Here is a 17,312-nt window from a genome sequence, read left to right as displayed (position 1 = left end):
AGAAGATGGTTTCCCTTTGGAATATTATAAAGGGTTGGGGAAGAGACAATTGATACTCTACATTCCGCCTTTCATGAGGCTGTTTAGACAGCCTCACTAGGCCCTATTTCTAGCAAAGCATTATTTGCAGTAATTCCCAAGGTGGGTAGAGATCCACTTGCTTGTGGTAGTAATCACCCCATATTCCTCATCAATAATGATGTAAACCTTTTTGCAAGTATTTTGTCGAAACTACTTTGCAAAGTCACTCCACCTCTTTTACACAACACACAGGTTAGTTTCGTCGCAGGCCGTTCCTCTAGGAATCACCTTCGTACATTAGCCCACACTTTATGGACTGCAAAAGAGATGACGGAAGATGTGGTGGCTCTTTCTTTTGACGCAGAAAAGGCGTTTGACCGCATTGACTGGAGTTACCTCTTTGCTACCATGAAACGCTTTGGCCTAGGAGATCAGTTCATTTCCAAGGTCTGCCTGCTATATGATAATCCTATAGCCCAGGTCAATTGTGGAAGGTTTATCTCAGACATTTTCCAATCTGAAGGGGTCCCCGTCAAGGCTGCCCCCTCTCTCACCCTCTATTCCTACTGGCGATGGAAACCCTCGCTTCCTTTATCCGCCACTCACCACAAACAAAGGGTATACCTATAGCAGGTGGTATATCTAAGATATACCTATTTACAGACAACAGCCTCCTTACTTTAAAAGATCTCTCTCATTCTTTACCAACGTTGCTGGAGATTATCTACAGATTTGCTACCCTTTCCAGTTATAAGGTAAACTGGAACAAAAGTAAGGCTCTTCCGCTATCCTCAGGCACCACAAAAGCATAAATTGATCCATATCCCTTTTGCTGGGAGGCATCACAACTGAAATACCTAGGAAATTTGATTAATAGAGGTTTAGAAGGACTGGTCTCAGACAATCTATCACCCCTCATAGCACAAATGGAAACTGATTTTGCCAAATGGTCTCTTTTAGGTGTTTCCATGTGGGGAAGAGTTCAAGCTGTTAGAATGGTAACTTTACCTCGCTTTACCTATGCTCTTGGAATGCTTCCGATTGTAGTTCCCCTGTCTACACTCCATCGTGTGGACACCCGAATATGAGCTTTTGTCTGGGGATCTATGCATCCTCGTTTAGCTGTTGCCAAATTAATGGATCATCACTTCCACAGAGGTTTAAGCTTACCATCTCTGGAACATTATTCTTTAGCTTTATACCTCTCAGAATTAGCCTATCTATTTCCAGGCATGACTGATCCTCTGCAATGTGTCACAACGGAACATTCACTACTTAATCGTATTGATGGTCTTGAATTCCTATATGGAACCCGTAACCCAGGAATATCTCTCCACACCCAGTGATGCAAGCTACATACCAAGAATGGCATCGAGCACACCGTCTTCTAGGGGTCTCTTATCGCTTGCACTCCAAAGCCCCACTTTGGAATAATAAGAGCATCCGAATTAAGGGTCGGGCACTTAACTGGATAAGTTGGAAATCGAGAGGTATTCAAATATTAGACAAAGTCATTCTAGACAGAGAGTTGAAATCCTTTGACCTACTTTGTGAAGAATTTGAACTCCCATTGCATCATGCCTCATGGCATTTGCAATTACAGCATTGCTTGAGGCGATGCTTTGGCCCTTATCCCTGGACGTTAGAATCTTCTCCGGTATACTGACTACTCACTTATATACACAACCACTACTCAAATCTCTCTGAGAGTAATGGCAGGAGCGCCTACACATTACTATTGAAGAAGATGTTTGACCCGATATATTTGAAGCCTTAGATAAGGGCACAAGGGAAGCACGTTTTAAATTCTGTCCTTTTAAAACTTTACATGATTGGTACTGGTCACCTTTGAAATTGCAACGAGCAGGATTATTATCACAGTCCAAGTGCTGGAGAAGCTCAGGAGTTTGTTGTGACTTTCCTCATGTAATATGCGATTGTCCTTCTAAACAACGTTTTTGGTCTTATGTAGGGAACATCCTGAGTGAAACAATTCCTCTTCGACTCCCACTCACCCATTCCATCATCTTACTGCATGATCTTGGAACTTCACCTGACATTACGTGACCACATCGTCACCTTTTTCACACTGCGCTCTCTACAGCAAAGAGTTGTATTCTAAGACAATGACAATCATCTAGTCCCTTTCGTAGGAGTACTCGATGTTAACAATGATTCAGACAGCATCCCATGAACAGGTAATATATTGATTACATGACCAAGAGGAAATGTTCCAACAAATATGAGCTCCTTATCTTTGTGACCCCTGAACGTTGTTCTCTTTCCTTGCTTCTTATTGCGCATGTGCCTTTCCCATCTCTCCCCAGCCCCCTTCTCCTTTCTTATCTTTTCCCTTCCTCCCTCCTTTTCTCTTTTTCCCTCTTGTTCATTTTCTTACATTCTTTCTCACTCTGGACAAGGAAACAACAACCTTTCTTATTTATAATTTCTCCTTCAGAGACTGAGGACTAGGCCGAGACCAGAGCAACTATTACCAGGACCATTGGAGGATGGAATACATGAATCACTCAACACCTTTAATGATCATCTCCAAATCTGTTCCTCATATCCATAATCCACTCTATCTAATTTATTCTCTCTATATGAGCTATGAAAGCTGTGGGTTACTATATATGCTATACGCAATATTCCTTCCTTCTGTCATTTGCTTCTCATCCTCTTTCTGATCCTTTTTCTTTTCCTTTCCTTTTTGCCATTTTCCTATTTTCCTTTTACTCTATGTAACCTCTCTTTTAATAGCACACTAATACTTATATTATTAGTAGATCCTTTTATGTCCAACGTGTTGTGCAGCATTTATATTTATATATTGTTATAATTTTGAAAATAATAAAGAAATATGAAACAAAAAAGAATAGCGAGGATAAGAGCTGGGTTGTGAGCATGTGAGACTTTGTCTATGAGATGGATAATGAGCTTTGTGTTGTCACCACCAATGTTCCCTCTAATTTTTTCCCTCTGTGTGCGGCAGTGGAGGGTCTCTGTGTGCTGCAACCATGGCTATGTGCGCCAGGAACCAAACCGCGCGTGTCTGCGGCGCCAAATGCCACTCTTTTTGGTGCTCTTCTGCCCTCTGTCCCACTCGTTTTTTGTGCCCTTCTGCCCTCTGTCCCACTCGTTTTTGGTGCCCTTCTACCCTCTGTCCCTCTCGTTTTGTCCCTTTCTGTCCTGTGTTCCACTCGTTTTTTCCCCTTGTTTTTGGTGCCCTTCTGCCCTCTGTCCCACTCGTTTTGTCCCTTTCTGTCCTGTGTTCCACTCCTTTTTCCCTTGTTTTTGGTGCCCTTCTGCACTCTGTCCCACTCGTTTTTGGTGCCCTTCTGCCCTCTGTCCCACTCCTTTTTGGTGCCATTCTGCCCTCTGTCCCACTCGTTTATTGTGCCCTTCTGCCCTCTGTTCCACTCCTTTTTGGTGCCATTCTGCCCTCTGTCCCATTCGTTTTTTGTGCCCTTCTGCCCTCTGTCCCACTTGTTTTTGGTGCCATTCTGCCCTCTGTCCCACTCATTTTTGGTGCCCTTCTGCCCTCTGTCCCACTCGTTTTTTGTGCCCTTCTGCCCTCTGTTCCACTCCTTTTTGGTGTGCCCTTCTGCCCTCTGTCCCACTCGTTTTGTCCCTTTCTGTCCTGTGTCCTGTGACTCCTTTTTCCCTTGTTTTTGGTGCCCTTCTGCCCTCTGTCCCACTTGTTTTTGGTGCTCTTCTGCCCTCTGTCCCACTCGTTTTTGGTGCCCTTCTGCCCTCTGTCCCACTCCTTTGTGGTGCCATTCTGCCCTCTGTCCCACTCAATTTTTGTGCCCTTCTGCCCTCTGTCCCACTTGTTTTTGGTGCCATTCTGCCCTTTGTCCCACTCGTTTTTGTGCCCTTCTGCCCTCTGTTCAACTCCTTTTTGGTGCCATTCTGCCCTCTGTCCCATTCTTTTTTTTGCCCTTCTGCCCTCTGTCCCACTCCTTTTTGGTGCCATTCTGCCCTCTGTCCCACTCATTTTTGGTGCCCTTCTGCCCTCTGTCCCACTAGTTTTTTGTGCCCGTCTGCCCTCTGTTCCACTCCTTTTTGGTGCCCTTCTGCCCTCTGTCCCACTCGTTTTGTCCCTTTCTGTCCTGTGTTCCACTCCTTTTTCCCTTGTTTTTGGTGCCCTTCTGCCCTCTGTCCCACTCGTTTTTGGTACCCTTCTGCCCTATGTCCCACTCGTTTTTGGTGCCATTCTGCCCTCTGTCCCACTCGTTTTTTGTGCCCTTCTGCCCTCTGTTCCACTCCTTTTTGGTGCCATTCTGCCCTCTGTCCCACTCGTTTTGTCCCTTTCTTTCCTGTGTTCCACTCCTTTTTCCCTTGTTTTTTGTGCCCTTCTGCCCTCTGTTCCACTCCTTTTTGGTGCCATTCTACCCTCTGTCCCATTTGTTTTTTGTGCCCTTCTGCCCTCTGTCCCACTAATTTTTGGTGCCCTTCTGCCCTCTGTCCCACTCGTTTTGTCCCTTTCTGTCCTGTGTTCCACTCGTTTTTCCCCTTGTTTTTGGTGCCCTTCTGCCCTCTGTCCCACTCGTTTTGTCCCTTTCTGTCCTGTGTTCCACTCCTTTTTCCCTTGTTTTTGGTGCCCTTCTGCCCTCTGTCCCACTCGTTTTTGGTGCCCTTCTCCCTCTGTCCCACTCCTTTTTGGTGCCATTCTGCCCTCTGTCCCACTCGTTTGTTGTGCCCTTCTGCCCTCTGTTCCACTCCTTTTTGGTGCCAGCTCTCTGTCCCACTCCTTTTTGGTGCCCTTCTGCCCTCTGTCCCACTCGTTTTGTCCCTTTCTGTCCTGTGTTCCACTCCTTTTTCCCTTGTTTTTGGTGCCCTTCTGCCCTCTGTCCCACTCGTTTATGGTGCCTTTCTGCCCTCTGCCCCACTCATTTTTGGTGCCCTTCTGCCCTCTGTCCCACTAATTTTTTGTGCCCTTCTGACCTCTGTTCCACTCCTTTTTGGTGCCCTGCTGCCCTCTGTCCCACTCGTTTTGTCCCTTTCTGTCCTGTGTTCCACTCCTTTTTCCCTTGTTTTTGGTGCCCTTTTGCCCTCTGTCCCACTCATTTTTGGCGTCCTTCTGCCCTCTGTCCCACTCGTTTTTTGTGCCCTTCTGCCCTCTGTCCCACTCGTTTTTGGTGCCATTCTGCCCTCTGTCCCACTCGTTTTTTGTGCCCTTCTGCCCTCTGTTTCACTCCTTTTTGGTGCCATTCTGCCCTCTGTCCCATTTATTTTTTGTGCCCTTCTGCCCTCTGTCCCACTCGTTTTTGGTGCCATTCTGCCCTCTGTCCCACTCGTTTTTTGTGCCCTTCTGCCCTCTGTTCCACTCCTTTTTGGTGCCATACTTCCCTCTGTCCCATTCGTTTTTTGTGCCCTTCTGCCCTCTGTCCCACTCATTTTTGGTGCCATTCTGCCCTCTGTCCCACTCATTGTTTGTGCCCTTCTGACCTCTGTCCCACTCGTTTTTTGTGCCCTTCTGCCCTCTGTTCCACTCCTTTTTGGTGCCCTTCTGCCCTCTGTCCCACTCGTTTTGTCCCTTTCTATCCTGTGCTCCACTCCTTTTTCCCTTGTTTTTGGTGCCCTTCTGCCCTCTGTCCCACTCATTTTTGGTGCCATTCTGTTCTCTGTCCCACTCATTTTTGGTGCCCTTATGCCCTCTGTCCCAATCGTTTTTTGTGCCTTTCTGCCCTCTGTTCCACTCCTTTTTGGTGCCCTTCTGCCCTCTGTCCCACTCGTTTTGTCCCTTTCTATCCTGTGTTCCACTCCTTTTTCCCTAGTTTTTGGTGCCGTTCTGCCCTCTGTCCCACTCGTTTTTGGTGCCCTTCTGCCCTCTGTTCCACTCATTTTTGGTGCCCTTCTGCCCTCTGTCCCACTCATTTTTGGTGCCCTTCTGCCCTCTGTCCCACTCATTTTTGGTGCCATTCTGCCCTCTGTCCCATTCTTTTTTTTGCCCTTCTGCCCTCTGTCCCACTCCTTTTTGGTGCCATTCTGCCCTCTGTCCCACTCATTTTTGGTGCCCTTCTGCCCTCTGTCCCACTAGTTTTTTGTGCCCGTCGGCCCTCTGTTCCACTCCTTTTTGGTGCCCTTCTGCCCTCTGTCCCACTCGTTTTGTCCCTTTCTGTCCTGTGTTCCACTCCTTTTTCCCTTGTTTTTGGTGCCCTTCTGCCCTCTGTCCCACTCGTTTTTGGTGCCATTCTGTTCTCTGTCCCACTCATTTTTGGTGCCCTTATGCCCTCTGTCCCAATGTTTTTTGTGCCTTTCTGTCCTCTGTTCCACTCCTTTTTGGTGCCCTTCTGCCCTCTGTCCCACTCGTTTTGTCCCTTTCTATCCTGTGTTCCACTCCTTTTTCCCTTGTTTTTGGTGCCCTTCTGCCCTCTGTCCCACTCGTTTTTGGTGCCATTCTGTTCTCTGTCCCACTCATTTTTGGAGCCCTTATGCCCTCTGTCCCAATCGTTTTTTGTGCCTTTCTGCCCTCTGTTCCACTCCTTTTTGGTGCCCTTCTGCCCTCTGTCCCACTCGTTTTGTCCCTTTCTATCCTGTGTTCCACTCCTTTTTCCCTAGTTTTTGGTGCCGTTCTGCCCTCTGTCCCACTCGTTTTTGGTGCCCTTCTGCCCTCTGTTCCACTCATTTTTGGTGCCCTTCTGCCCTCTGTCCCACTCATTTTTGGTGCCCTTCTGCCCTCTGTCCCACTCATTTTTGGTGCCATTCTGCCCTCTGTCCCATTCTTTTTTTTTGCCCTTCTGCCCTCTGTCCCACTCCTTTTTGGTGCCATTCTGCCCTCTGTCCCACTCATTTTTGGTGCCCTTCTACCCTCTGTCCCACTAGTTTTTTGTGCCCGTCTGCCCTCTGTTCCACTCCTTTTTGGTGCCCTTCTGCCCTCTGTCCCACTCGTTTTGTCCCTTTCTGTCCTGTGTTCCACTCCTTTTTCCCTTGTTTTTGGTGCCCTTCTGCCCTCTGTCCCACTCGTTTTTGGTACCCTTCTGCCCTATGTCCCACTCGTTTTTGGTGCCATTCTGCCCTCTGTCCCACTCGTTTTTTGTGCCCTTCTGCCCTCTGTTCCACTCCTTTTTGGTGCCATTCTGCCCTCTGTCCCACTCGTTTTGTCCCTTTCTTTCCTGTGTTCCACTCCTTTTTCCCTTGTTTTTTGTGCCCTTCTGCCCTCTGTTCCACTCCTTTTTGGTGCCATTCTACCCTCTGTCCCATTTGTTTTTTTGCCCTTCTGCCCTCTGTCCCACTAATTTTTGGTGCCCTTCTGCCCTCTGTCCCACTCGTTTTGTCCCTTTCTGTCCTGTGTTCCACTCGTTTTTCCCCTTGTTTTTGGTGCCCTTCTGCCCTCTGTCCCACTCGTTTTGTCCCTTTCTGTCCTGTGTTCCACTCCTTTTTCCCTTGTTTTTGGTGCCCTTCTGCCCTCTGTCCCACTCGTTTTTGGTGCCCTTCTGCCCTCTGTCCCACTCCTTTTTGGTGCCATTCTGCCCTCTCTCCCACTCGTTTGTTGTGCCCTTCTGCCCTCTGTTCCACTCCTTTTTGGTGCCAGCTCTCTGTCCCACTCCTTTTTGGTGCCCTTCTGCCCTCTGTCCCACTCGTTTTGTCCCTTTCTGTCCTGTGTTCCACTCCTTTTTCCCTTGTTTTTGGTGCCCTTCTGCCCTCTGTCCCACTCGTTTATGGTGCCTTTCTGCCCTCTGTCCCACTCATTTTTGGTGCCCTTCTGCCCTCTGTCCCACTCATTTTTTGTGCCCTTCTGACCTCTGTTCCACTCCTTTTTGGTGCCCTGCTGCCCTCTGTCCCACTCGTTTTGTCCCTTTCTGTCCTGTGTTCCACTCCTTTTTCCCTTGTTTTTGGTGCCCTTTTGCCCTCTGTCCCACTCATTTTTGGCGTCCTTCTGCCCTCTGTCCCACTCGTTTTTTGTGCCCTTCTGCCCTCTGTCCCACTCGTTTTTGGTGCCATTCTGCCCTCTGTCCCACTCGTTTTTTGTGCCCTTCTGCCCTCTGTTTCACTCCTTTTTGGTGCCATTCTGCCCTCTGTCCCATTTATTTTTTGTGCCCTTCTGCCCTCTGTCCCACTCGTTTTTGGTGCCATTCTGCCCTCTGTCCCACTCGTTTTTTGTGCCCTTCTGCCCTCTGTTCCACTCCTTTTTGGTGCCATACTTTCCTCTGTCCCATTCGTTTTTTGTGCCCTTCTGCCCTCTGTCCCACTCAATTTTGGTGCCATTCTGCCCTCTGTCCCACTCATTTTTTGTGCCCTTCTGCCCTCTGTCCCACTCATTTTTTGTGCCCTTCTGCCCTCTGTTCCACTCCTTTTTGGTGCCCTTCTGCCCTCTGTCCCACTCGTTTTGTCCCTTTCTATCCTGTGTTCCACTCCTTTTTCCCTTGTTTTTGGTGCCCTTCTGCCCTCTGTCCCACTCGTTTTTGGTGCCATTCTGTTCTCTGTCCCACTCATTTTTGGTGCCCTTATGCCCTCTGTCCCAATCGTTTTTTGTGCCTTTCTGCCCTCTGTTCCACTCCTTTTTGGTGCCCTTCTGCCCTCTGTCCCACTCGTTTTGTCCCTTTCTATCCTGTGTTCCACTCCTTTTTCCCTAGTTTTTGGTGCCGTTCTGCCCTCTGTCCCACTCGTTTTTGGTGCCCTTCTGCCCTCTGTTCCACTCATTTTTGGTGCCCTTCTGCCCTCTGTCCCACTCATTTTTGGTGCCCTTCTGCCCTCTGTCCCACTCATTTTTGGTGCCCTTCTGCCCTCTGTTTTGCCCCTTTCCGTCCTGTGTTTCACTCGTTTTTAGTGCCCTTCTGCCCTCTGTCCCACTCGTTTTGTCCCTTTCTGTCCTGTGTTCCACTCATTTTTTTCCCCTTGTTTTTGGTGCCCTTCTGCCCTCTATCCCACTCGTTTTGGTGCCCTTCTGCCGTATGTCCCACTTTGTTTTTCCCTGTTTTCGTGCCCCTTTTGCCTCCTGTTTCGCTCGTTTCCCTAGCCACTCTGGCCTTTTGTTTAAGTATTGATGTTAATTAGACCCCCCTCACGAGCTCCGATTAACAGCATTACTTAAACAAAAGGCCGGAGTCTTCCCCGCGCTTTCCTAACAAAAGCGTAGACAGTTTCCAAACACAGCGTGTGTTTGGAAACTGTCTTCGCTTTTGTTAGGAAAGCGTGGGGAAGACTCTGGCCTTTTGTTTAAGTAATGCTGTTAATCGGAGCCCGTGAGGGGGGTCTGATTAACATCAATACTTAAACAAAAGGCCAGAGTCTGCCCCGCACTCCCTCATAGCCCTCCCCCCGCCTCCTTACCTGCATGCCTCACGAGTCACGACCGCTCCGCTTCTTTCGCGCCGCTCGCTCCTTGCAAAGCGGCCGGCGGCGCGACGTCCTGACCTTGTGCGCACTCCACGCGAGGTGGTGCGGGCTGAGGCCAGGAGCGGTGCGCACGCGCGCGCGCCCTAGAGGGAACAGTGGTCACCACACCCCTTTTGTGGGATCAACCCAGTTTGATCGGGATCCACTAGCCACTGCATCTATTGCTTAAGGTGACTGGCTAGAATGCTGGTGAAACTTTTTGCTTCTACATTGAGGAATGCAATAAGAGGCACATGAGCTAGGGTCTGTGCCATGTTTCGGGAGGTCCATAATGATTGCCTCAGACATACTGGGCATGAGAGCATCAGAAGTGGTTCCAGGTGTGGGCAAAGGTTTTATAGAATGCAGGGATGAAGTCATCACTCTAGGGGGCCTTCTGAATCTGTAAATTGGCAATAGCGGAAATTACCTCCTCTATACGGATGTCTGCCCCAAGGGCCTACACTTCTCCCGAAAGGAGGGGAAACAGTTCTGAGTTGGACACATAATGCTCCAGCTCTTTCTGATCCACCTCGTCAACTGTACACAACCCGGCATAAAATGCTCCAAAGACGCATGATATTTCTTCATCCAACAGGACCTTTGTCCCATCAAATTGTCTATGACCCTGTCTCGTTTCTGCTTGGCCCGCACCTTACAAGCCAGAAGGCTTCCAATGTTATTGCCACTCACATAGTACTTTTACAGCTGCTTAGTAGGGCATGTTCCGCCTGTCATAGTTCAGCGCTTTTAACTGTTTCCACTCTAGTGTAAGTTGTCGCCACATCGAGCGTACCCCTGAATCTTTGTGAGCATCTTCCAATATTTTCACTCATGCCACTAGTGCTAGGTGCTTATTGCGCCTCTCTTTGTTGCTGTGGGCTGCTTTAGCTATGAAGGAGCCCTGAACCACCACCTTTAGAGCCTCCCAGAGCAAATGTAAGGGGCATTCTCCTTGTCCTTTTGTTGGAGGTAATGTTGTAATGAGTTCTGAATCTCTGTCTGGGTCTCTTTCGAGTGCAGGAGATGGTCATTGAGCCACAGTGTATGGCTACCGCTCAGTTAAGGGGGATTGAGAAGGTGATGTGTACCAGTGAGTGGTTTTACTCTATGGAAACCCAGATCTCCACCTGCATCGTGGCCTGCAGGACACAGGGCAATGTCAGGAAAAAAGTCAACCCTTGCATAGGTCTGTCTGGATACAGAGAAGAAGAAATAAACTCTAGTCTGTAGTTGCATCAGAAAGCCCTAGATCCGCCATCCCTGTAGGGAAAAGAGCACCTGATTGGTCAACCCTCTGGAACGATCTGTCCTTTTTGGCATCAAGTACCAGGTTAAAGTATCCCAAAGAAGAATGTCTCCACTGTGAGACAAGACCACCATGAATATGGCCTTGCGGATGTCTTGTTCCTGTGAATCGTTGAGGGCGTACAGTTTTGCCAATGTGAAGGAGTAGGAGGTAATGGATATATGGAGAGTGAGAAGCCTGAGTGATCCCAAAGGAAGACTACTGCATCTGTCCCGAAGTATTGCCAAGGGAACTCCCTGGACCTCATTTGGCTCCAGTACTGTATCAGAAGATGTGTCACTATCAAAGCCTTTGTTCATTTTCAGGACCGCAAAACATGTGGCTGGCGCATAGAGGCCCCTGATGTTCAAACTGATGATCTTAATCATTAGGTGTGGGTAGGTGAAATGCTGCAGGAGAGGTCACCCATGGGGGTTCGTTGGTTATCTTGGCTGCGAGATCTGCACTGGGGAGGGGACAGAGAGCACAGCTTTGCATCAGAACTTGGAGCAAAGGGGGTAATAAATAGTGGAACTGTGGTTTAAAGAACACCACTCTCCCCATGAGAGCAAATGAAATGAGTCCAAAATGGAAGGCAGCCTCAAGCCCTACGCCTGGCCATCCGCAATGGGTTTAGTTGTGATAGTCCCAGTGCCCCGGCCCTTGCAATTGAAGGATTGCCTATGAGAGCCATCCCGTCCCGTGCCAACAGTAGTTTGCAGGAGTTCAGCCAACTTCCATCCCTGCACCAAATTTGGGCCTAATTCCCATTTCTAGAATTATAAGGATTCCTCAAGGCAGAGTCTTGGTTCTGTAACTCTTGTAATAGGGCTGTTCTCTTGCGGCAGCTTTCCTCCAATGTGGGCTTATGGGAGGACTTTTTGGGGTGCTTCTGGTTCAGTGACTCTGGGGGCAACCTACTATTGGCAGTCGTTCTTCTGGATGATGAAAAAGCATTTGGTGCACTGGAGTGGCCGTTTAGGAGGGAAGTCCTTTGGCGAGTGGACATTGGCAGGTATTTTCAGAAGCTCATTGATTTGCTATATACCCCACCTACAGCCAGAATTAGCATCAATAGAACGTACTTCGACACCATTCCATTGCCAACAGTAGGGGCACTAGTCAGGCCTGTCCTCTAGCTCCATTAATCTTTGCACTTGCCATTGAACTAATATCATCCTTTATTTGAGACCTGCATTCACATTGCGCGCTTTGGCTCGGGAAAAGCTCCCTAGTGATCTTGCTGCATGCTGCTGACATGATTATTTATATCCAGTGCCAGGAGGAGATCTTTTCTCTCATCGTGCATGAGGCAGTACGCTTCAGGCCACTCTGGGCTGCGCGACAACTCGGGCGAACTCTGAGGTTTTCCCTTGAACGGACTTGGAGTCTGTCCTTCATCCCCCTACATTGGGACCATAACTCACATTGCACACAACTTGACAGGGCAACCCCTCTCAGTGAGCATGACACACTGCAACTGCTTAGACAAGGCCACATTACTCAAAAAAACACAAACCTAACATATTGTTAGGGCTCTGCGAAATTGGGAAGTCTTGGTTTCGTGTGCAGTGGCGGCTGGCACAGGGCGGGGGGTGGTGAGGCGGGGGGAGGGTGGAAACAAAAAGGGGAAAAAAACTTACCTTATCTCAGCCGTGTCTCTCCTCTGTCAGGACTTGGGAACCAGGAAGCACCCAGGCTCCCATGACCAATCACAATGCTGTAATGCAGTGTTGTGATTGGTCTCAACATTACGGTTCAATGCTCAGCCAGGAACAGGCAACCTGGGCATGTTCTCCACACAGGCTGCCATGCAGCCTGTGTGGAGAACAGGGAAAGTGTGCATGACTGTTTGGCCAGCCCATAAGGACCGGCCAAACATTCATGTGCACTTAGGAGTGGGCAAACCACTCCTTTGCCCTGCTCTTTCATCGGAACAGCCCCACCCCCAGCCGCAGGAACAAATAAAATGATAATAACGTTCAGTTAGTATCATTATATCTTTCCTTTGTTAAACTGCTTTAAAGCAGTAGAGCAACGCTCCTCCGTCTTAGCGGAGGGGCTGCCACTGGTCTTGCGACTTTTACCTTGCAAGCTTTGTCTACAATACAGAGTGAATTGCATGATGCTGGAGAGCTTTCTCAATCCACAACGGTATAGGCATAATCTAATCACAGGGCTTCAACCAGTAGTGGAAAGACCATGAACAGCCAGAAGACTTATTCTAGTCTCCCTAAACACTTGAAACCACCTATTGTGCAATGATGTGAATATCATAGCAGTTAAAATGACCATGAAGGTTCAATGACTCCCCTCAGAAAGCAGGGACAAGGTCAGAAAAGAAAAAAATGGTCAAAGAGGAAAATAAGAGATTACATTTAAGTAAAGGAGTCCACCCATATAAATCTGGCGTGAGATACAATGATATTGAAGTGCATTTGCAATGTATTTGCTTCTGTATTTTTCTATGGGTTGTGGAATGAGAGGTCAATCTTACTTGCTCTCAATGTTAATGGCAGAGTGTGTCTGGCTACAAATTAATGAACTGGCGGGGGGAGGGGGGGGGTTTGAACTGCAGTGTGCCATGTGTGGTATTGTTAACTACATCATCTTGATTTTGTATGAATCCATATCCCCGGTGCTCTATTTTGAATTAATTACTGAACAAATGTATTTAAATATATATAAGGTAAAAGAAATTTAATCGGACAAGTTCTTGCAATTTATCAATCTTTTTTGTGCACCATCTTTATAAATCCCTCAATGGGAGACACCCATTTATTTAGCATTTTAATCCTTTAGATCTCTTGAAATCACAAGCTATGAGCAGTTGGCTTTTCATGGCTTCCTAATATAATTTCTTGAAGTTACTGAATTCAAGAACTAGGTATGCCGCTGTTCTGTGTATCAAAATAAAAACAATGTCTCAGTAGAAACTTGTAAGTGGCTATAATGTTCTCTTTCCTGTTAGGAGGCTCCATCAAAAGTTTTTCTATAGTTGAGGTTTTTGGATTCAACATACTGGAGTCCAGATATTTCATTCATTAGAGCCAGAGTAGCTTGACTAGAAGATAGTCCAAAGTAAATGGGTTATACAAAAAAGAAATAGATTTCAATTTGAAGTTGTTGTTACATACTTCATTGTTCATTGAAAGTTCTGTTGTGGGAGGGATACTGGAGTACGACCTTGGTGGTTGCCCCTGGGCGCTGATGCCTCTTCTATTCCTCAACCTCTTTCCGTCATCTTCACCATTCATCAACCTGTGGGGAAAAAGCTTCCATCATCAGAGCAGCCTATCCATGCATGGAAGTCAAGATCATGTGACTGAAATCAGCCAATCAGATGGCATTATTTATCCTCAGTCACGATCTCATGTTTTTAAACCTTTCCATGAATCAAGTCTCTTGAAAGAACAACAATCATAACAAAATCAAAACATCAGCATTCAAGAATCACAACAGCATCATCAGTGCTTTGATAAAAAAAGAAATATGTCTGCGTTATCTTAACCTCTAACTAATAAACGTATTGTTTGGAATTAAAAAATAGCAGAAATTGACAGAGTCGATGGTGGAGATGGGAGACAGACAGAAAAGTCTGGTGAGACATGTTGTTACACCTAGTTATGTCAATAGTAACATTTATGTATGTTCTTCTTGAGCTGCTGCTATTTGGTGGGGATTAGATTTTGCAAAGGAGGAAGTGTGTGTTGCATCCTGTTCTGCTTTCTTTCTCAGTATCATTCCTGTATCATTGCCCTGTGTTTCTGTGTTTGTCATTATGTGAGGTATGCATGCTCCTTAATCTCAGTGTTTGATGTTTAAAGACAGTCTGAATACTGGTTTCCCCAGGTCATCACAAACCCTCAGGCTATCTAATCACGACTAACCTGTATTGACAAGATCACTCTGAAGGATTCTGAAAATATTATTCAAAAAACAGATCTAGCTCCCCATAGATGTCTGTCCTCCTCACATAACCAAACGGGCAATTAACTCTCTAAATCAACAGATTGATTCTCTATTCAATTTCTGTGAAGAAATTGGATCTGTACTCACATATTGGAAAAAGGCATTGGTGCTTCCTTTGTTAAAAAAAGAGCAACTTCAGAACCATCTCTCTTCTCCCCACGTTTGTTAAGATGGTAGAATCTTTTGTTAATTGCCAAATTGAAAAATTCATAGTGGAGAATAAATGTTTGCACCCCACTCAGTCCGGTTTCCATGCTGGTTTCAAACGGAATCAACTCTCCTGGAAGTGGCAGACTTTATTAAAACCCAGCTTGATCTTGGAAAAAACTATATTAGTTTTGCTTGACTTATCAGCTGCTTTTGATACAGTTCCCATGACATCCTATTGCAGTGACTTTAAGAACCTGGCATAGCCGGCACTGTTTGGAGCAAGATATAATCCCTCCTCTCGAGCAGAAAGCAAGCAGTCCACCTAGCCCCTTATATGTTAGAATTTAAGGAGGTTAATTGTAGCGTGCTGCAGGGTCCAGCCTTCAGCCCTACCCTATATAACATCTCCATGGCCCCCATGCCTCTGTTGCACTAGCCTGGGGTTTTAATGTCAAGTCATTTGCTGACGATACCCAACTGATGTTTGCCTTTAATAACTTGGATGACTCTGTTACAGCCAACTTCCAGGAGTGCCTTTTGGCAGTTGCAGAATGGATGCATAAGAGCTGCCGTTGCCTGATCATAGATACATCTGAGATCTTGGTCTTTGGCACATCCTCTACTTTTGATATGACCAGAATCTGGTCATTTGAGTTGGGAAAACCCACAGTCCCCACTGCCGTTGCAAGACACTTGGGTGTAAAAATAGACCCCTCACTCTCATTTAAGCCACAAGTCAAAACCATTGTCAGAATCTGTTTTGCCTTCCTGAAATTACTTAGAAAATTGTTACAATTCCTACCAGAAAAGAAATGAAAGTGCATAACTCATGCCTTAATCACATCTAGGCTAGATTATCTAAATGTCCTGTTACTTTGCGCCCAGCAAGAGCTGATAAACAGTTGATTACGACAGGTTCAGAATGACGCTGCTCGCCTTGTGTTGAACATTCTACAACAAAACTGAATTCGAAAGGGGTTGAAAACGCTCCATTAGCTTCCTATCAGCCAAAGAATAAATTCAAGGCACCCGTATTCACCTTTAGGACATTGCAACAGATGGGACGATCTACATTCAAAACAAGATTAAAAAGTACCAACCTCTCAAAAATGTACATTCTACCCAGCAAAATCTTTTGTGCATCTCAAGAATACATACATCTAGAGCTGGATGCAGGGATTTTTTCCCTCTGGCTCCTAAACTGTGACATTCTCTTGCTAGTCACCTTTGGAATATGGAGGATAGGTTGAAAGCTCTTAAAGACTCATCTTTTTAACAAAAAGTGAATCTCTTTTTTCCGCTTCTTTTTGCTAGTAAGGATTGGTAGTTGCCTGCATCTAACTTCTGCAATTAGTGCCCGGATGCTCAGTTTGGAGCAGCTGTTGCGCTCTATCAATCTTTTTCATTCATTCATTCATGCTCTAAATTGCCATGAGTGCTACTTGGTGGCTTGCCCTTGAATACAAAGAAGAGCCGTCTTCATGTGGTTTGTATCTGATGGAAATGTTGAAGATAATAGTCACATTTTATATAATTAGTAATCTGCCCAATCCCATAATATTATGGGGTAGTAGGAAATGTATAGATACTATGTGTTTGATGCTTATATCATTGCTCTTAACAACTTCCAGGGAAACAACTCTGAAAGGATGGCAGAAATGTTTGAGACACCACCTGTGAATCATGCACTCACACCGAAATAATATCAGAAGACTCTTTTCAGGTCTCTGGACTAGAGTCCTACTTTGATGCCATCATAAGAAGGTGTGCCATGAAGAGGCTTCAAGCATGTATACCTTATGTCTTCCATGTCTCAACAGCTTCAGGCCAGCTCAGGGCCAGAGGCCACCACTCAGGGAACAAACGGACACCTTAGTTAACAGCACTGTGAGTCACTGAATTGCTTGTCCTTTAAATAGAAATCTGTGGGCAAGAACAAACAAAGCACAGAATTAGGGAACCGTTGTTAAAAGGTACAACATTTTGCAGTGCACATACAACAGTAGATAGGTCACACATAATCATGTGGTCGGCTCAGGGAGTATGATCAAGGGCGCAAAAGGTTAACGTTCACTTGTCTATTGAGTTGTAAGCTTCAAACCTCTTTTATGTTCCTCCTAACCTCACATACAAGTGAAATAAGTGTGGAATTTTTACAGGACATATTGAAAACTAACTCATGTTTTGAAGTGTGTAACTTTTGCATCAAAATGTTGATGTCATCAATTGAGATGAATAGCTCATTTTTAAACCTTTGAGATCAAATTATCGCTACGTTTAGAAAGAGACTTGAGTATCCCTGCACTGATTTCAGTCACCACCTAATCACACTCTGTTTTTCAGTCTTCACTCTTCAGTGTTCTAAGAGCATTCTTCGTTCCTCTTTCTACAGCCTCCTTCCTTAATGTTTGCTCCCTTGCTTTCCCCAAATATTCCTTTTGGTCCTATCTTTGCTTTCCTTGATTAAACGAGAGAGTGGCCACATCATTACTGTACTGTTGAGGGCTTCCTTGGCTCTAATTAATCACATCAGCCACAGTACGAATGAGAGAGCCAGAAC

At 46.3% G+C, this 17,312-nt stretch overlaps 1 protein-coding gene across 1 annotated transcript in view; it reads right to left on the bottom strand.

The window, feature by feature from the left end:
* LOC144824191 (transient receptor potential cation channel subfamily M member 8-like) overlaps positions 1 to 16,562 on the bottom strand; it is a 242,788-nt gene extending 226,226 nt beyond the window's left edge. The window contains exons 1-2 of the mRNA XM_078683347.1: positions 16,549 to 16,562; positions 13,768 to 13,891 (exon numbers count right to left, since the gene is read on the bottom strand). Coding sequence (XP_078539473.1) covers positions 13,768 to 13,891; positions 16,549 to 16,562 — 138 coding nt within the window. The remainder of the gene's footprint in view (positions 1 to 13,767; positions 13,892 to 16,548) is intronic.
* Between the last annotated feature and the right edge of the window lie 750 nt (positions 16,563 to 17,312).

This window comes from Lissotriton helveticus, chromosome 3_1 (genome assembly GCF_964261635.1).
Source record: "Lissotriton helveticus chromosome 3_1, aLisHel1.1, whole genome shotgun sequence".
In the NCBI taxonomy this organism is placed as follows: domain Eukaryota; kingdom Metazoa; phylum Chordata; class Amphibia; order Caudata; family Salamandridae; genus Lissotriton; species Lissotriton helveticus.
Note: the sequence above shows the minus strand (reverse complement) of the source record. Positions and strands in the feature narration are given on the sequence as shown.